The 21,348-nt window shown below is 43.4% G+C and overlaps 1 protein-coding gene across 5 annotated transcripts; it reads left to right on the top strand.

Annotated features, from left to right (window-relative positions):
• The first annotated feature begins 939 nt into the window (after positions 1-939).
• bbx (BBX high mobility group box domain containing) lies at positions 940-21,188 on the top strand. 5 transcript variants are annotated; one of them, XM_084474441.1, is made up of 16 exons: positions 940-1,123; positions 3,079-3,156; positions 6,887-7,058; positions 7,417-7,677; positions 8,486-8,696; positions 9,029-9,096; positions 9,445-9,534; positions 10,665-10,742; positions 11,134-11,214; positions 11,406-12,453; positions 12,728-12,860; positions 13,074-13,228; positions 13,497-13,586; positions 13,885-14,115; positions 14,416-14,611; positions 15,242-21,188. In XM_084474441.1, the coding sequence occupies exons 3-16, from the start codon at positions 6,900-6,902 to the stop codon at positions 15,321-15,323; spliced, it is 2,883 nt and encodes a 960-aa protein (XP_084330567.1). In that variant the 5' UTR covers positions 940-1,123; positions 3,079-3,156; positions 6,887-6,899; the 3' UTR covers positions 15,324-21,188. The 5 variants fall into 5 exon arrangements, with proteins under 5 accessions (XP_084330567.1, XP_084330563.1, XP_084330565.1 ...); XM_084474437.1 differs by having other exon boundaries at positions 13,882-14,115; XM_084474439.1 differs by lacking the exon at positions 940-1,123 and adding an exon at positions 1,689-1,709 and having other exon boundaries at positions 13,882-14,115.
• Positions 21,189-21,348: the final 160 nt, after the last annotated feature.

The following is a 21,348-nucleotide window of genomic DNA, read 5'->3' as shown; positions in this document are numbered from 1 at the left end:
GCTTGGCCAATATAAGCTAAAGTAAGAATATATACAATGGTTATCCCCAATGCCAAAGCCAAACAAAAATGTTATTTGTATGTATTTGTGACACACAAGTTTGATGCATGCCACTAAAGGATGTAGGTGTGTCAATCAAATGAGTATCAGTGGGCCACTTACCAGTATCAGTTTATGTTGAGGGATTCACTGAGGAATTGAAATATTGGTTGATGGGTTGTTAATGAATGATGTTGCTTTTCGTTCATTGTTCTTTTTCAGGATTTGGTCCGTATGTGTTATGTTATGTAGTTATAAATAAATAGTACACTTTAAAAAGCTATTGGCAAGTGTTTCATAGCTGCATCATGAATCCTTGTTTTGGTTTCATTTCATAAGAAACATCATGCATCACATGACTATGGACAATGGGTAACCAAACGAAATGTTAATTAACATGCATGTCTAAACAGGTCGGATCAGTTGCAGCCTATAGCTGACTTTATTCTACTTTGGCCTAACTGAAAGTCTATCGAAAGATGTGACCCTGACTTTCAAATGCAGTGCTTATCGTGTTTACAGTAGACCCACTATAGCATAGGCCCGGATCAGAACACTTCTTTCATCGTGTTCTTCTGTCAAGTCTGCAAAGCTTACAAACATAAATGATCGGTCTAATGAGTCGGGGCAATAAAGTAAAGAGAAAGCTTCATAGTTTGCAGGCTACCAGAACATGTAGTGATATTGACATCGGTCTTGTCAGCGGGCAGGGAGTGAGAGACTTTAGAGGCGGTCCGACATCTCGATAACATTCATCCGTCAATGAATTTCACTTGTTGTTTTGGCAATTTGTCCATTGTATAATATGGGCCTGAATGTAGCCTGCAAATACGAAACATTATGAAGACGTTTCATTAATCTCGCTGTCTCCGGACAATACTCGATTGTAATGCGACCTCTGTATGGCGGGTTGTGTCTGTCCCTCAAGCCAGCGTCCAATCACGCACAGCCTTACATGATAAGGATATTTTCACTATGTACAGTATGTTGCAAAAACTGTTGTGGTAATTTAGGCAAAGGGTGCGAAAGAGAAGCAGATAACTCCTCGGCTCGGGCACCCCGATCGATGTCTGGGTTACTTCTGGTGAGTGCTACAACTACCTCTTTATTTGACCTGATTTTCTCGATTCATCAGTAGCGCAAGACTCAGGAAGCTATATCAATAGTCACTCAACTAAGCCACACTGTGACTTACCCTTTTCTATCTCATCGGTGTTTTAAATGGGCGCTGCGCACATTTTCTCTGACCTTTTGCAAAAGTCGACAGACGGGGAAACATAAAAGTTTGGTGAATGTTGTTCGGCCACGAATGTTGTTCAAGCACAGCTAGGCCAGTCGATGCTTAGGTATGAACATCAGCTCCGAGGGACTGTAGGAACACTTTGCAAACGGGGGGGAGGGTAGATGGGTAAGATGTGAAATGTACTCGGGGAGAAAATAACCGGATGAATGTGACTGAAATTGTTTTCATTCGAGTACAATTCGTGCACGATCGACGTGTAAGGTTCGCTTCGCTTCGTGCTGCGCCTCGCCGACGACCCGATCGCATTGATCCCCCTCCCGGGGTGAAGAAGTACAGGCAGTGCTGAACTGTTATGATGTGTCAATAAGTTAAAAGGTGGACGCCACTGATGATGCGAGGGCCGTGGCGCTGGAGCTGGACGTTGGAGGTATGTTTTGACATGATGTGGCCGTCATGACAGAGATCCTGTACGTCTCCGGTCCTTCGTTGAGAGCCGCTCGTCCTCTTGGTCGGGGTCTCGGTGCATCACCGTGAAACGAGTATTATCGCTTTCTTTTGACATGATGTCCGCGTGTTGGTTCTCTGCCCCCCACCCCCCTCCTCCTCCTCCCCGCTAAAAAATAGGTCTCGCGTCGATATTTCCTATATAACCCAACGCGTGCAGTGTCGTTTTAGCATGGTGTGTTCATGTTGTTCAATGTTTAATTCACTGCTCTGTGAAATCGCGGTATAAACACGCGATATGTAGCTCGTATGCAACTGTTTCTGAGCCAAGTGGTCCGGACCCTCTCTCTCTCTCGCTCTCTCTCTCGATTCCGCATCAAATGCATCGCCGCCCCGCGTCTAGGTGGACGTTTCCCCGGACCGGTGGACCCCGTGCAAAACGCAACCTTTAATTCTGCGAGTGTCAACGCAGCAGTGTTAATAAGCGATCCTCCAACTGGGTTTCGAGTCATTGTATGTCATGGCTGTGACACGTCCAGCGGGCTGGAGGGCTAGCAAGCTAACTAGCTACTTTTATTCCTAGTAACTGGTAGGAAACGGGGCCACCGTGGGGTAGACACGGCCCACGGATGCGTGTGGCCGGGCAGAAGATCCCCAGTTTAATTAATGAACCCCGAGGTTTCTCGGGTGGGAGACATTTCGACGACGACGCCTCGGAGAGTTTTTTGACAGGAGTGATATCCTAACGTTACTGTACTCGGGGGTTTTCTCCAAAGCAAGATGGACTCTCGTTCGCCTGTCTGTCTTGTCAGACCCCAGCTCGACGTTTTGCAGGGAGATGAAAATGTGAGCTTGTGTTACGCGTTGTATGGAGACTTTAGGCGAGCGATGTGCGTTTAGTTTAGCAACCCGTCGTGTCGGGTTGTGATAGCGCATTTAAAGCGTTCAGTGGCTCAAGACTTCAGGCGGTGACCCATCGGACATCAGCAGTTTTACCTGAAAACACAACCAAAGCACTGCGCAGCGATGGACTACATCCACTAATGCCGATTGAATTGGAGCATTTCTAATATTGCATTTCATTCATCGAGGGGTCGTGGCTTCTGGCCTTCGAGCTCTGGTTTTGACTAAATGGGCGGAACGACTTCACTGCTGTAATGGTCAGTGATCAACAAAATGTCCAACAGTAGTTTCAAGAAATGCCCTGTGCTGTGTACGCACGGTCACTGGGCTATTCCCAGTTAAAGTTGCTCTGCTCCCGTTTCACGGTCGACTGAACGCAGTTTTCCTTGTTGTAAGCCATGAAAATGTGACGCTTAACTGAGAGTAGTGTCTATGTCTGTATTTTATAGGTCATCGTCATTGCATGACAAAGGCAGTGGCAGATCCATCTTCATCACTCATACAGCATTTCCATAATTTGATCATAAGTAAGTATCCCTTTTTTTCGGTCAGTTTTCATTCAACATGTGTGTTTTGTTTCACCATCTGTTTGGGATGCATCCGGAGAAATTGTAATGATGGTACTTTCTAGTCGTAAACCATAGTTGCTATGAAATTGATTAATATATGAATTTAGTGTGTCATGTTGTAGATGATCTATCGATACTAGTTGTATGCACACATTTCTATTATTTCAATGCACCTATTCAGCAGTTTTCTTCATTTAACTGTTCGTAGCGAACTATAACGTGATGTTATGCCAATTTGCATATTTGCCTATACTTGGAGTTGTGTCAGGTTAGCAAATGAACACTAACAATAAAATGCAATACAAGCTCTGTTGAGGTGACGCACGACTGAAAGGGATAATTGAGATAAGGAATTAGCATATTAATGTGTCAAATTCGATTTGACGCCAGCTAGACTTGAAAGTATCCGAATTCTATCTTTATTTCACATTTGGAGATTAGATCTCATGACCAAAGTAAAAACTGTCTTTGCCTTAAAAGATAAAAAGATGACCTGTTCTCTAAAAAGCCACAGTGCCCTTAATAATCCCATACGACTCGGTAAACAACAGACAGCGAGACGCCAGTCTCAGCTACAACAAGGTAATAGATGCTAATTCAAAAGTCTAGTACCAAACACGGAGGTAACAATCCTTTACTCGAACTAGGTCATTTATCCTATTTATTCACGACAACAGTAGATGTGCAGTGGTGGAAGGTTATTGATGGGTAAAGGGTCTACTTGCCCATTTTCTGAAGATGTCCAATTGCCAGATAAGGTCTACAATCATCTTTACAATTATCTTTTCAAAGAAAACCTTAATGCAACCTACAATTTCCCGCCAGTTTTGGTATTCTTAAGCAATGATGCATGTATATGTTAATAATATGTGCTGGCAAAAAATATCTCCCATCTAGAATTCACCATAGTTTTATGACATTTTTATAACTTGATTACTTGTGCTGAAAGGTAATCTTTGAAATACTTATTTTAGTAAGTGAGACATTCTATTATTTTACATCGTCCAAGTCATTGAGCCGAATTGTAGTACACCACCTGTTGTACCCTCTTTTATGAACCCCCAAATTGTCAGCCCTTTAGAAAGACATTGCAAATAAAATGCTCCTAAAACTTTTGTCATTACTATTCATCATCATGTTTGAAGTAAACGTTGAAGGCTTTTAGACACTGTAAATTGTCGCTTTCAAGGGCCTCTTCAGACATTGGTTTTAGTGAGCATCTGTTCGATTTTGCTCTTTGTCTGTTGTTATTTGTATTACTGCGATCACAAGCATTTTCTGTCATTGAATTGTCAGGAAAATATATGAATTTACACAGGTCTTACTTACGTTTGAGCTCATCTCCACAAAATCTCCAAGCCTACGTTAGATTGATCACAAGTCCTCAAGGGAACGGTGCCTATCAAATTGAAGTTCTTAGTTAGCTAAACAACATGGGTAAAGGTATTTTCACCACCAATGTAAAACTAAACAATGTCTTAACGGCTTTGAATACACCACTAAGACAAAGCAGGAGATTTGGTTCCAGGCCAGACTAAGAAGTTAATGAGGACACACAAATCTGGGCAACAATTCTATCAACCGTAACAAAAGGGTCCAGAGATGTATACTACCCTGGATTCTTTTTTGTAACATTTAAATTGACTATGGTTTCTATTTGTTAAAAAGGCAGTTACAAACCAACTAAAATGACTAGGGAGCACTGATGTAGAAAACTGTAACATTTTGTGATTGAGGTCAGGGACTGCAGACAGTGGAAGAAGGATGGGTTTTGTACAGTGCGTACCAATGCCCTTTATTTACTAAATTATTTACCATTTGAGTATGCTAGTTAAGCGGGGACTGAGTGAGTTTATTACATGTGGTCCCCATGTAGGGGTTGAAAAAATGTCATGTGTAAAAGTCAGAAGACAAGATAATTGTTCATTTACTTTAAAGATTTACCAAATTCTATAGTTCTCACAACTACCACATTCAGTGAATAGCATATCATTTGAAATGTATACAACATAAAAATTGTACTTCCTGACAAGCATAACGACATACAAAACTTCAAAACAAGTAACCTTGCTACCTTAACACAGCTTTTACATCAGACGCTATCTCTTCCCAACAGCAATTGCACATTGAAAAGTTTAAACTGTCATCAATAATGAAGTGGTTTTAACCCCCTCCAAAGGCGTGCACGTTAGGGCATCTAGCAGTGTGCTTCTGAAAAGAGTGTTTCATACCGGCGACGGCTAGCTTAATTTGTGTATATAATTGAGTAAGAAAAGGGAAATTGTTACATTTTCAAGGAGGGCAAGTCTTGGAAGTGGACCCAATAAAAATCTAAAATGTACGTTCCGGTTGAATTGGTTAAATACCATTTACAATTTGGATCGCACTACAGGCTAAAGACCAACAATGAGAGGTTATTGATTTAAGGTATCTGAGTTTGAATTGCAAACATTTTTCAACATTTGTTCTATTTTTCGTTAGGATCTTTTGAGAATGTGGTTAGTCTTCTCTTCCGTCCATATATTCATGCCTTTGGTCTGACGTGTGTGTTAGTGTGTTTGTGTGATCGAAACAGTATTACTCACATGCAACAACAGACCGGCACCACAGACCGGCACCACTGCACCATTGTGTATGAAGGTGTTATCAGAAGTGACCCACACAGTATTATTTTATGCTTTATGTGTCCAGCTCAAACAGTGACACATAACAGTCATTTTCACAACTCCAAATTAATAACACCAGGGTTTTATTGGCAACTGGAATGTGGCTGGTTCAGTCCCCCTCTTGCCCCATCCAATATCAAAGTGTCCTTGAGCAATGCACATGCACCCTACACTGCTCCTTTAGCTAGTAGACTCATTGCACGGCCGACATTGATAGTGTTGTATGTTGCATTTTTGGCCCAGTACCCAGGAATGGATAATATTTAAGTTTCAATATTAGCGAGGAAGAAATGGTGAAGGGGTGAAACATGAATCTAACCACTATGGCTACCTGTAATACAGGAAATGGAATAGGAAACAAGAAGAATGTGCTACTTCCCCACATAATTACGAGGACCAAAATAATGGACAACAGTATATAGATTTGATTTACTCTCACTGTCGCTTAATTGATGTTGTATTATCCAGCTGTTATTTAAGTGGTTGGAATTGAGGTGTTAATGGTAGGGCACTTCAAGTAAGCCTGATTGGCTTGTGCAGCAGTTTCAGTAACCGAGAACCTTCCCAGTTAACATTTGTGGTGAAGTTCTTCAGTATGCCAGATATTAAACATGCTGTGGGTAAGATTAAATTGTTCTAAAGAGAGAGATGTTGAAACTAAAATCAGAAAAACGTCACTTTCTGCTCCCTCCCTCTCTGCGTTTGTCCGTCATTGAGATGTGTTGCATTTCACTCATCTGTGAATGAAAGGCATTGAGGGTTCCCTGAGCCAATCAAAGAAGAGATGCCCTGATTGTTCAGAAAATAATGCAATAAGTTATTTAGAGCAGAGCGATGTACCACACACATGTATATGATAATTTGAGACCAGCTATTTGTTGGGCACTTTCATTATACATTATACCCACATTTTACTTTAAGATACTAGCCAAGACACCGTGGTAGTTAGATGAACCCAGTGCATTTGTCGTGCCTCGCGGCCTAGATACGGCCTGGTCCTGAACGTGTCTTTTGTTCACCAGGGGCGGTAGGACCATGAAAGGTGGAGGAAGGGGCAAGGAGCCCCCTGCCGCTGGGGAAGTCGGGGGCAAGCGCCCCAAGCGCAAATGCCTGCAGTGGCACCCCCTCCTCTCCAAGAAGGCTCTGGATTTCTCAGAAGAGGAAGAGGAGGAGGAGGAGGAGGAACTGGAGAAGGTAAGCCTGGGCCTCCCGTGCAAAGTTTGGCAGCAACACACAAAGTGGTTTGATGGTGTAGATTTCGTGGAGGAACCACTTTTTTTAAAAGCTTTTATTGATTAATACTCATCATCATTACGGCTGTTGATTATTTTCGTGGTGGATAATTTAGCTGACACTTGCATCCGAAGCTACTTACAGTGGACAAGTTTAGATTCATGGCATCAGTTTTTGTGATACATACACGGTGCTTAACCTTTGCGTCCCTAGTCGATCACGAAGAAGCAGTATTATCTACTAGAACTTGAGGCAGAAGATCTCCGGTACAAGTCTCTTTGTCTCTGCGATCCTAACGGGGTTGAACTGTCGTCTCCAGCCACAGGCGCCCTGCGGCCAGGCCCCGGGGCCCGGCACGGAGCAGTGCGTGGTGGCCAGGGAGGAGACGGAGGAGGACCCCACGGAGCAGCGGGCACGCCGGCCCATGAACGCCTTCCTGCTCTTCTGCAAGCGCCACCGCTCGCTGGTACGGCAGGAGCACCCCCGCCTGGACAACCGCGGCGCCACCAAGATCCTGGCCGACTGGTGGGCGGTGCTGGAGCCCAAGGAGAAGCAGAAGTACACGGACATGGCCAAGGAGGTGAGTGCCCTGGTTCCTAATCATCTGCTTTTCAGGCCAGCTATAGGTTTGAAAGGAGACATCCGTTATCGTAGGATTTTCTTCTTCATTTCGCCAGGAAACGATCCAAAGTGGCAATGCATTTCTCCCCGATCAAAATAGAAGTGTCAAATAGACTTTTAGTACAATTTACATTTGATTAAATGCATTCTCTTATGCATGTAATCGTGCTTTGGAATGGCTGATCAGGGATTTTATAATTTGAGTTGGCACCCGTCTCAATATTTGCAACAGCCAACAGTTTATATTCAATACTTAGTTTAATGTAATTGGTATTATTTGTGTCTAATGTTATGTTGGCAGGTAGTACCAGACTAATTGATTGTAAACACTGCTTACATTTTCTTTGAAACCACCTCTTGATGTTTTGACATCTCTCCAGTTTAAATGAGCGACACAGCAGTAAATTAATTTTGCCACGTGCATTTTTAGTACCGTTTTCAACTTGAATTTTTCATTTGAAAAGTCCCATGATTAACAATGCTTCATAATATCCCTTAAAGGTATTTATTTATACCATTCTTTGCCTTTATCAAAGACGAGTAAAACACCTGGTTATTACGACGAGTAAAACGGCCATTACACAATTTCAAATAATTGCGAAGACCAATCACAAAAGGATAGTCCAAACCTCAGAGTAACCTTTTCCTTTCTCCCCCTCACCAATAATCTCATTAAAAAACCTGATGCCAGAGTTGACGGCAGTGAACGTCCTTCACTCCACCAGAAACCGACCGCTCAAAATACATCAATTTGTGTTCCTTTCCAGTACAAGGACGCCTTCATGAAGGCAAACCCAGGTTACAAGTGGTGCCCCACCACCAACAAGCCCGTCAAAACCCCCCCGTCCTGCCAGCCCGTCTGCAACCACCGCAAGAAGGTCTGGTCCTTCCCTTCCAACACCCCTTCCAAGGACTCCACCACTGCCAAAAAAGTGCCCAAGTCGGCCGGCATGCCACAGTTGAACTTTGCCATGGCAGGTGGGTGACTGGAGCCTGTACTCTGAGTAGTGGCGGCACACTATTTGCAGTCTTTTGAGTTATTACACCTGTATTACAATTGAGGGGTTAATTTGCAAGGATGGCTTGTACTTTACCGGTGCAATGATGTTCATCGGCCAATATTGACAGAGTAGCCTCTTGTTATTGCCCTCAGTGATATGCATGCGGAACACTTTCTCTTTCTCTATTCTGAATGAATGTACTCCACTGTTATTCATTAAAGAATGTTAATTAATTAATATTAGAAATCAATACGGTTGAGAATATTAACAAAGTGTTTGTGTGCTTGCGTGTGCGTTTCTTGTCTTCAGATCCTACTAAGATGGGCGGTCTGAGCATGCTCCTACTGGCTGGCGAGCGCGCTCTAAGTGCCAGAGAGGTGGGTACTATCTGCCTGCACTCACACACGTAGTGACCTCTGGCTGTAATGGTGACCATCACAACTAGAGGGTGCCAGAACACCTAGCAGAGTAGATGGTCTGTGTTATGGTTTGGTTTAGAAGATGTTATCACTCTGTGTGATCTGAATGGCCAAATTCATAATTTATTTTAAATATTCAGAAATACTTATTAGTGATTGGTAATATCTTCATAGAGGATGGCTTTCTGATATTTAAATAAGCTGCATTGGAAATGCCTGTAAAAAAAATGGCACCACGTCAAAAGCAATACATAATTGCTTTTGATAACTTCTGATTTCATATCTTTCTTTTCTTCGTGTGTGAAGAGCCCGCCCAGCAATTCAATACCCAGTTTACCAGGGGTGGCAATCACAGAGAAAACCCTCCAAGGGAAAAAAGAAGAAGAAGAAAATGAGGTGTGTGACATGAGAATCTGTTCCTGTATTTGCATGTTTTGGACTCAGGCCTACAATTTGTTATTCCTGTGCCACTGTAACAATGGCCATGTAAAAACGCCATCCCAAGCCCCTAGTGCACCGCGGGCAGCCAGTGCAGTAACCAGTCGGTAACCAGTAACCTGGGAACCCATTAGAAACGTACCTTCCCCCCTGGGAGTGGCTTGCTAAGGCAGCTATTCAATTCACATTATGAATTTATTACTTTTTGCTGACCAATAGTTCACAACAATGCACTAGTGCTGAGCCCAATTATTCAGATTTCTTTTTTTTGGTATGTATTCAAAACCCATATTGAAATACTTTGTGGGTTTTATTCATGAAAAAATGTAAATGTAACAAATAAAAAGGAGGTACAAGGTTAGGTTACATTCTGCCTGAATATCCCAGTGATATCCAAGGGATCGAATAAATAAATCTATGAAAGGGGGAGAGACATCGCTCGGTCTGAGAACGCTTCGTGTCAGCACTTCAGTTGAGCCAACTGTAGCCGTCCTCAAAATGTCCTGGCCAAAGATGGCATGATCCCACTCCCATACTATGGAAGCCGTGCATCTTAGGATACTTTTAGGCTGCACTGAAGCTCTGCCGTCTGACTCGGTCCGAATGGCACTGGGGTCCACACAGCAATTCTACATGATTTTTTGTGATGTTTGTGTTATTAAAAGACCACTGTAGAAATGAAATGGGGGGGGGGGGGGGGGAATGAAATTAAAAATTAAATATTCAAAGATTGAAATGAAGTCTGGACGTAATTAGTCCAATGCTTTCGTTTCACATTAAGGGGTTTAAAAGCTGAGAAAGGTTTTTTGATACTTACCTATGGTACTCATTGATTCATGTGTGCCACAAATTCATGTGCGAATATAAATATAAAGAAGGTAATCAAATGAACACGAAACCCATTTATCTGCAGTTCACCATTACCCCCATGGCAGTAAATCTTTTTCTTATTTATGATGTTTAAACATTTTGTGTGTTGATCGGTTTATATTGCTTTCTGAAAAATGTAGCAGCCACAGCAATGAGCTGAGACGTTTCACAATTACATTTAACCATACTTGTTGTGTGCTTTTGCCTTCCCTCTACAGACACTAAGTGCAACACAGAATAGAGTGCCGGACATCTCTAAAAGCAGGGTCAAGTCTCCCCTCTCCCCAATGACAGAGGTAAGGTTGTACCATAATGCCACAATTCATTCCAATACACGGTTGCTTCCTTGTAAAGTTATAATGGATTACATCTTGTGTGTACTTTGTTGCATATAGGGAAACTAGTTAACCTCAAGATAAACACGTTCTGTTGTTCATTAAATGGGTTATTTATTTGTTTTTTGTTTTTTTTTATTTGGCAAGTGTATGGTAGTCTGGTTGGAACTGGTCTGTGGTTCAAGACCAGGCCTCCTCTGATACCAGAGCAAGTACAGATTACTAGCCTTCTCTGGTTTCCATACCAGTTTGCCTTTTTAAGTTTGATACACCTGATACCACCTGATACCCCTGTAGCGGTGTCTCTGTATCCTTATTCAAAATCTGGCTTTCCTTCTTTGACTGAATCAAGCGGGCGCCTCCACAGCCGCCGCCACCTGCGGCCCCAGAGGCAAAGCCATGCGGGCAGTCCGCTCTCTTCCAGCTTGCCGAGGTAAGACAGTCGAGATGATTAGAGAGAAACTGTGTGAAGTGTAGTTTCCGAATTCACAAGAAGAGCCATGGACGTGGATGGCAGTGGCCACAACACTGTGTCATGGATTTAACCATGTAGTTCAATTCTTCTTAAGGTGTTGCATTCAAAATGAAGAAAAAGTTCACATTTATTACATTTTGCTTTGATAGATGTGCTTGGCATCCGAAGCCGGGAAGATAGAGCCGGCTGTCTCCAAGTCTCAGGAGAGCCCCTCTCCCTCTGTCCAGCACGCCGCTGTGGTCAAGTCAGAGGTCAAGCAGGAGATGGGAGACCACCCCGACCGCACTCACTCCTCTTCCTCCTCCCACTCTCCCCTGTCACCGCTCTTGCCTCCGCATTTCCCCTCTCCCCCCACCTCCTCCGTCTCCTCCTCCTTGTCTGTCACCCCCGACAACATCACGGCGACGGCGCAGTCGGACGTCCAGAACGCGCGCGCCGTCAAAAAGAAGACCAAGAAGAAGGACTCGCCGACGGAGGCCGCCGCCCATAAGCTGTCCGCCCGGCCGGCCGCGCCCTGCGGCCCCAGGAAGACGGGCGGCGAGAGTCCCGCCGCGGACCTGGACAGCGTGTTCTGCACCATCGAGGCGGTGGCCAAAGGCTCCTGGACGGAGGCCGAGGCCGAGGTCAAGGTGAGGAAGAGATCCCACGACGGCGGCAGTGTCAGCCCCGGTTCGCCCAAGAAGAAGAGCAAGCCCAGGACCCCCAAGACGCCTCTCAAGGCGGCGGCGGCGGCGGCGAACGAGGAGGCGGCCGCCGTGAAGGGAGAGGAGAGCGGGAATCCCGCCCGGCTGCACAGCGTCTCCTCGCTGTCAGAGGTGGAGAACCACAACCACAACAACAACAACAACGACGATGACATCAAGGAGGAAGAAGAAGAAGAGGAGGAGGAGGAGATGGAGACGGAGGTCGTTCCCGTCAGTCCTAAAGAGGAAGCGGTGGAAATGTCGGAAGAGGAGGCGGGTGGGCTGCGCACCGCTCAGTCCCCGGGGCCCGTCCCCGGCGGGGTCCAGGAGCCCCCCGCGGCCGGCCTCAGGCCTAAAGACGAGGAGGCAGAGAAGGACAAGGGCCTGGAAGCCCTGGAGACCGGCGCGGAGAGCCGTGGCTCCCGCAAGTCTGAGAGGAGCTGCAAAGGAGCACTGTACAAGACCTTGGTGTCCGAGGGCATGCTCACCTCGCTGAGGGCCAACATCGACCGAGGTACCGTAGAGCCAAGTGTCCTCTGATACTAGTCCATACTGTCATTATCCTTATCCTTAAATATTACTATTAAACTAAGTAATATTGTTCAATATTACTTATTATAATGTTTATTTTTCATCATTTTGTTTGTGGTTATTCTTTTTTTTTTTCAGTGTTATTTCAATTTATTTTATCGAAATGTACACACCCTTTTGTGTTTGTGTGAAAAAAAAAAAAGAATGAGTGAATTGACGATGGAATTGACATGTTCTGATGAATTGTCTCTTTCTAGGTAAACGGTTTGCGTTCCGCGCGTCGGACCACGACGCCAACTGGCAGGAGGAGGGCTGTGTTGTCCCCCCGACCGGACCCCCCAACCCCAAGAAGCTGAAGAAATCCAAATCCAAAGACGAGTCGTCGCAGGGGTGAGGAGAACCTCTGAGCCAAAGTGGCATGTCTTTTGTACATGCTTTGACATTTGTAGAAACTTGTGAAAATGTACTATTTTGTAGCACATCATATTCACACTTTCTGCTCGCTCGGAGAGACAAGTTGAAACTGAAATCACATTTTAAACGCATTCAACATTAAATCAGAAGCCTACGTATTAAGTGTGATTCATGTTTTGTTTTTTTCAGCCTGGGGAAACTGGAGGAGGAGTTTGAGAAGAAGTTCAACAGCCTGCCACAGTTCAGCCCCATGACGTTCGACAAGAAGAGCACCACGGTGGTGAAGAAGAAGAAGCCCGACAGCCCCCCCCCAGCACAAGAGGAGGGCCCTAAAGCTGCCAAGGGTAGGCCCCAAACGCCCCCCAAACCCTAGCATTGTACATTCCTCGTTAACGGGGAATTGCCTTCATTTCAATCATGCCCCCACAATGCACTTTTGTGTTGTTTCCTTCTTTTTGTGTGATGTTTTTTTGCACGCAATTCTGCTCTGCAAAAATCTTTTGTTCAGTAAGACCATGACATGACTCCATAACATGGCTGGTCCATTCCCTTCTTCTTTGGTTTCTTTATGATTTTTTTTTGTGTGTGTGTGTGTGTTTTTCGTCACATCAGGGTCATCTCCATCTCAGAAAAAGACTTCATTCCACAAGATTGTTAGGAAGCACAAACAGAAAAAGGAGAAACCAAATGTGCGGGAAAAAGGTGAACTTGCGGAAACACTCCTATTAATATACAGATGTGAATGTGTGATGTCCTTCCACAATATGTTCAAGACATGTTTTTTTTCTTTTTTAAGTATTGTCTACAACCCAAATAAAATATATTTTTATAATTCTTGATTTTAAGCATTTTCGCCATCTCATTACGAGGTTGGTGAACGTATTGTTTCACATCAACATTAATGTGACCTAAAGAACCAACATGAAACAAACAGACAAACTATAGACCTCCCAGTCGGACCCGGCTTTTCACACCTCGGTCCTTTGTCTCCTCCTAGTAGCGTTGCCTAGCGACCTCGCCCCGCCCAGCGACTCGGGGACGACCAAGGCCAAGCCGTGCGCCCCCCCGCCCTGCCCCCCGCCCTGCGCCCCGCCGGCCCCTGCCGGCCCCGAGGCTGCGGGGGCCGCGGCCCTGGAGACGCTGCTGGTGGGCAGCCAGAAGAGGAAGGCCCGGAAGAACAAGATCACCCACCTGGTGCGGACGGCCGACGGCAGCGTGTCTCCCATCGAGGGTGAGAGCGGAAACCCTGGTCTCTCTTTATTATTTTTTTTTGCCTTTTTTGCGTCCCTCCCTCGCCGTGGTCTGTGGCGCTGCAGTAGATGACCTGTGGAACTCTTGGAGAGCGCGATGTTAACACTGGCAGGGTTGGGGGTTCAATTACCACTGGGGGGGGGCAACCATGTCACACGTGTCACACATGCATGCACTCGCCGTATCATGAGGCCCTTTGCATAAAGGCACTCCACCAAATGACCAACGATCACTAATAAAAGTTAGGTCGTGTTCAGTTTTGTCTCTGTTTTGGTTGCAGAAGACAAAGCCAAGGAGCTCCCCCAGGAACAGGAAAAGAAGCCATTATTTACCCAGCAGAAGTTATGCAAGGACCAGGGGTGCTCCGAGGCCCCCAGTCCGGAGCGGGTGGACGCGCCCGGCGCACCCCAGGAACTGCCAGCCTTCTTCAGCCTGGCCGCCCTGGCGGAGGTGGCGGCCATGGAGAATGTGCACAGGTACGGCCGGAGCCATGACGCTGCTTCTGGTGCTCAGGGTTGCGCTAAATTCAGCTTGATTCCCTTTTTTTTTTTTTTTTTAATCGTCTTTTTATTTGGGATGGGTATACATACATAACAAACTGTACACAGAATGTCTGTGTATCCCTTCCCTCCACCAGCATAAACACATGCATGGCTACATGCATATCTGCATGCGTAGACCTATGTGCATGCACATATACAACACACACATACAACACACACCTACAACACACAAAAAACAATAATAGAAATGATAACAATACTATTAATAATGAAAATATTAATAATAAGGCAACAACATTTTTGTTTTTGAAACAAAAGTAGTTATGAAACAGATTAAGCTTAAGGAAACTATTAACCATCTTTGGTGATTTGTGTCGTAATATTTGTGTGCACTATTGTCATTATTTGTTGATGTTATGGATACTTTCGGTCATTGAAGAAAATTTCAGGTTCATGTTGTGTTTTTTAAAGAGGTAATTTAACAATGTAAGTCTGGGAATTTTACAATTGAAAGAATTGAGAGTGGGAACCCTCTATGTATATAATAATATAAATGTTACGTGTGTGTGTCCGTCCCTCTCTTTCTCTGTGTTGCTGCTGCAGAGGTCAGAGGGTCAGCATGTCTGACACTCAGACCAAGGAGCTGGCCCAGGCTCCGGTCCTCATCTCCTGCGCCGACCAGTGAAAACCCTGCTGCTGCTGCTGCTGCTACTACTGCTGCTGCTGCTGCTGCTGATGCTTCGTGCTGGCAGAAGCACCACACCATGGATGCTATAGGACCCAGTGCTCCACAATTACCCCTCGATACTGCCCACAGTGGGGGGATGGTGGTGGTGTGGGTCGTGGTGCAGGAAACTTTGGACTGAATTTCACCGACCCCCACCCTGTCCCCTCGCATCCTTCTCTCAGCCTGCCCCCCCTTGATGGATTATCTTAAGCTCTGGGGTCGGTTGCACCAGCTTTGCGTAAATTTAAACCGAGTTAAAAGGTTTTGAAAAAGTGTTTTAAGTCAGGTGTGTTTAAGTCAGGGTTTGCACATTACCAATTCAAAACAGGTTGCATCAGGCAAACTAGTTCTAACGTATCGGTTAGTAGTGACTTAATATTTGCAGTTGAATTTTCTTTTTATAATAATCCGCAAAATGACATAATTATGGGTATTGTTACTGGTTAGGACATTAGTTGCGTATGGTGGTGCAATCATGTTTAGTGAACTGCTCATTTGAACCACCGTGGTTACTATGGACTTAGTAAGGACTTTACGAACAGACTCGGTACCGAACTTACACAAAGCTTGTGCAACCCCTGTCCCGGCCAGGAAGTGGGGAGGCAAGAGAAGGTAAGAGTCAGCCCCGCCCTGCCCTGTCCCACCTCTCCCGCCTTGTATATCTCAGTGTTCTCCCTGAAGCCTTTGCTTTTTGGTAGGATGAGGGTGCCTTTCTGATGTCTTCAAAACGCTCTGGTAGAATCGTCTGTTAAAGAAAACAAGCAAGCCCGACCTCCACCCCCACCACCCCCTCCACCACCACCACCACCCTCCTCTCTCAGTGAGCGACTTCCAACATCCAGGATCATCTTTCAGTCACACACCCTTGCGCCACGTGGAGGTCGGATCTTACGGACAAAGAAAAAAAACAACGCCAATCTCAGTCACGCTAGGTAGGACCCAAGACTCCATTCCTTTTTTGCTTTTTGTTTTTTATTTTATTTTTTACCTCGGACACACACACACCTCCGGTAGAATACCTCTTTATCTGGACAGCTCTTACCACTTTACTCCGTTCCCCCTCCCATCTCCTCTATGCTTCGACCCAAACTAATGTAACCAGGGTAAATCACCATGACGACAACGGATGGGCTTTCGCTACCGACGGGATGCTTTGTGCACGGCGCACCCGCGGCGGTGTGCGCAATCTATGAAGAACTCAAAAAGGTCGAAAAAAAGTGTTGTTTTTTTTTGACGTTTTCCCTTTGACGTTTCCTTTGTCTTAACGTGCTACTGTGTGACCGGTATGTGGTAGCGACCCTATAACCCGTGATAGATTTAACATTTTAAGAGTAGGCCTCTTAAAGCAGCGTTAACTCTTAGCTAGGGACGTGTTGGTTTGTTTGTCTGTTAATCCTTAGAAGCTCACGATGATCCGGTTTGATCCAGTGGACGGACCACTTTAAAAACACACAGAATCAATGCTTTTATTTTTATGATGGTGTGTGTGTATAGAAGAAATTAACGGTTCTAAATAGCCTTAACCCCTCCGACGTGTACCTTTTTGAACCCCCCCCCCCCCCCCCGGCAGACTCCTCCTCTTCCTCAGCGCAATTACAGCTAAGGAGCGTGGGCACTTTTCAGGTGTGAAACGCGGTTAGTGTCAATATACTTGATCTTCTCTCACTCTGTGTCGTGCGTAGGTTAGCACCATGCGCTCAGCATATTTTAGTACGTTATTTTGTTATTTTTGTCTGTTGTGATAGAAACTGCAGTCATTTGTAGCTGTGGTAGAAATGGATTTCCAGTAGGTGAGCCTTGTCTCCGGTGGCCAAACTGGTTAGCTAGAATGTGTCATAACTTTATTTCCTCACAATAGTAATTATTTTTATTTTATTGAAACGACGACAACAAAAAGGGATCATTTACCATTGGGCCTCATTCACAAAGTACATTTAAAAAGCTATGAGATTATCATGTCAATCGATCCTTTATTTTAATTACGGATGAGCAATGGGTGTAGTCTATTCGCTGAGTCAAATTCAAATAGACCCTCATTGTGTCCTTCACTGTTATCTCGCTACGATGCAAATTAGGCCTAAATAAGAGAAAACATGAGACAGAGTTGTTGTCAAAAACTGCATATTGTGTCATGGGATTAGGGTTAACCTAACCCTAACAATAAGCCTATTAATAATTTGCTGTTCTGTATTCATATTCAGTGATGCAAAAAGTACTCATATGCTATACTTAAAAGTAAAAAATTACCCTTAGAAAATAGTACTTGGTTGGACTCAAGTATTACTATTATATAGAATGTACTCAATTAAAAACAACTTCATAGCATTAATTCATAGACCTGTTGGTAACCCTAACAAGTGGTGATGCTCCATTGTGGTCCACTCAACAGTTTCCCCTTATTGTCAGCAATGATTGCTTGTATGTAATAATAATAATAAGTAATGTCTTTTTAGTAAAACTGACATTCAGTACTTGAACGTGTAAGATGAGGTTAAATGTAGCAAAAGTGAATTATTTGCTTTGGAATGTAGTAGTATAAATGGAGTAAAAGTATGAGGTCCCCAAGTATATAATTACCCAAATCATGTATATAGATGGCCCAAAATGGTCCAGACCTTAAAAGTACTCAAGTACTTCCAATCAAAAGTAACACCGTTGGGGCCTGATTTACTTTAAAGTAAATGGTCTCTCATGCTTTAATGTATCAATCTCTCATTGTATGCTTTTACCAATACTTATTGTTAAACTTTTGACAGGAATTCTACATTAATAAGAATTTAGATGGATGGCAATTTACTCATTTCGATTTAAAAGTAAGAAAGTATGAATTCCATTAGTTATGCCCTGGACACAGTAAAACTAGGGAAAAGACAACAAAGGTGAATGCAGTTATGCGGTATTTCATTTGCAAAATATCCAGAAATGTATGTGCTTTTAGATCATTTAATGCTAAATGATGTTCAAATATTTACATTTCATCCCTGTAATTTATATTATTTGGTTTTTCGATAATCTAGAAGTGGATAAAATATAAATATTATCCACGGGATCCACTTTTTTATTTTGACTTCACACTATGTTTTCTGAATGAGGCCCATTGTACATTTTCCCTGCAAAAACAGGCCCTGGTAACTGAACTAAACCAGGCAAGGCATCAGGTGTCACATGTACATCTCTGGTCAGGTCCTCTTTCGCCAAGTAATCTCCTCAAAAGGCCATCAGAATCCAACAGGCGTAGTGTTTTGTGTGTTTCTATTCAGATAAAACAATGTTGTTATCGCTGAACTTAGTAATTCTCTTTCAAACCGCATGGTCAAGATGCATTCGGTTTCCGGCCTGGCTTTCCCCCACCCGGTTTGTGCATCTGTACTGCTGACGACTGGGGTGGAGTTGTCTATGGTCAAACCACAGATTTGCTGTCTTCCGTGGGATAGAATTAGCCGAGAGGGACCTCAAATGCTAGCTCCCCCCGCTTGTGATACATGTGCATACCAAGCTACTCTTAAATCCCAGTTTTTTAGCCAACCCGCTCGTCTCAACGGAAGTTGCCCACAGGTCTATGAAAATACTTTTTGCTCCTCGTTATCGACCAATTCCTGATTTATTTCAGACTTATGATTCAAGCAGTGTATCTTTAGATTGTTGTTTTCATTCAGTTTTGTTTATTGTTTATTTAATTATTCTGTTGCATTTACAGTACTCTCCTAGTAAGGCTGATTTATCTTTCTTTTGCTTACTTTACTCTTACCTTTTTTTTTCGCGAGGCCAAGTTTACTGGATTATGACTGTTGGCAACAAAGTCTCGTAAACATGATTGCTTAAAGGCTAACTTGTTGGCTAAATTAGCAAAGAGGTGAAAAACAAAAAAACACACAGCCTTTAGAAAATACGTCAGTCTTTTCTATTTGAGACATTAGCAGTGGTCCATCGCTGGACGATTTTAGTAGTCAACTGACTTGACGGATTGTGACATGAGGGCTCCAGTGACACTGGAGATGGGGAAAATCCTCGGCTCCTGAGAAAGTTTGTGTCCTTTACCAGGACATTGTTACTTATTGGTCGTGCTCGGCCCTTGTGCAAAAGATATTTAGAACAGTCATACTGTGTGATTGCTCCGTGAATTTGACCGTTAACGCTAAGGAACTAACAATGTGTGTGCCCACCCCTCCCTTATGCTGAAGGATAGTGATAATGCTTTAAGATAATCTTAATAGTGTTTTGTTTGTTTCGACATTTAAGAAATGTTGCATAAATGATGTTTTATCCAGGCAGTAAAACTATATAGTTCTTCCACTGATAGAGTGGTTTTATGTGAAGTCAAAGAAATTGTCTTCCCCCCCCCCCCCCTCCCCTCCCCCCGAAATAGAGATATATTTGCTTATTGCAAGTGAGTTTATTGACATTTGCCAAAGAAAAGGGAAAGATGTCTTCAAATATAAATCGTATATGAATATATATATATTTAAAATACGAGCATGGCGGTTGCACTGCAATTTGTAGTTATATAAATCTTCAGGTAACATGCTCTCAGCACAACAAATCATGTGTTTCTCAAGGGGTTTTCCTTTCAATTTGAACCCAGAGTTTGACTGGTGTGCAAAGAAAAAGGCATCACGCAATGCCTCTTTTAATAAACAGTATGTGCACCTTATGACCCAAACCAAAATGATCATGATCTTTCAAGTAAATAACAAATTTTTACCCCATCTTTGAAATTATGCATTTTGAGATATATGTGCTTATAGCACAGCCAATACAAAAAACACCCCCCATCAATGACAGCCATAATACTATCATTCCACATCCTTTCATCTTTTCTATGTAGAATATTGCCTCTATAGATCTAAAATTCCTATATTAGTTACCTAAATGACTATGAATAATATCCTTTGTGCTAGTACTGTCTTCTCGAATGTAATCATTTTGTACCTGTATTTTTCTAATTCCAATTCAGTCTTGATTGTACTGTATGTATGCTATGGTGTACTGTTCCTCGGTGCATCGTTCGTCACGACTAACAGTCCTCGTCACGAGATGGCCGCTGTGCTGCGAACACGATGGGAGTTTTGTGAAGGTCGGTGTCCGAGGTAAAAGGACTCGACTGACAAGCAGTCCTTAGACTGATGATTGAGTGTCTTGCGTTTTGGATGACGGGACTATTGTTTTCCCCGGTTTGGTATTATCTTTTTGTTTTTTCCTTTCCGTTTTTCTTTGCAGTAAAGTAAAAAAAAAAAATGTAAACTCTGTTCAGGACAGTAAAAAACCAGGGACACTCCTGCAATCGACAAGAACAATGGAATGCTTGGTTTTTTACTTATTTATTACAATTCCCTTTTTTTTCTAATAGATTTAGTACAATAATGAAATGAAAATATACAACTTAATATGCATCAATTTATACATAAATTCTGTGTAACATTATCTAATCTTTACTGGAATGTATATCATGGCTTCCTTGTTTTTTGTTTTATTTTATTTTCTCTGTGTGTGCGTGTGTGTGTGTGTGGAAAAAAAGGTTACGCCAGATCTCATTGTCTATTTACTCTTGATAGTTTTGAAACAACTCACGCTCAATCTAATTTATGCTATGAATAGTATCACCATGACATGATATATAATTTTGTTGATTGTTGCAACCTAGTTGTTAAAATGCAGCCTTGCCTTACTGGAAACCCTGCGTAGTGAGGGGTCCCTTTAGCCACCCCGTCCCAGCCCAGCCCTCCCCCCACAGCTCCTATGTCATAACACTGTTTGCCGACGCAACTATTCCTTTTACACTTTCTGCTGACGCAAATGTTACTTCTTGAACACCTATTAAAATAACATATTAAAAGCTCGCCGCTGCGGTGAATGACCTTTCCTTTCCGTCTTGATTACAATTAAATGATGGATGACCGTGTTCATTAATTAAATGTAAGGCATTCCATTCAGGAAAGCTTGTATTCCTCTCCTTCCTGTTTGGAGAATATTTGTGGTTATTTAG

This window comes from Micromesistius poutassou, assembly GCF_964030765.1.
Source record: "Micromesistius poutassou genome assembly, chromosome: 10".
Taxonomy (NCBI): domain Eukaryota; kingdom Metazoa; phylum Chordata; class Actinopteri; order Gadiformes; family Gadidae; genus Micromesistius; species Micromesistius poutassou.
This window is presented reverse-complemented; position numbering and strand designations above follow the sequence as displayed.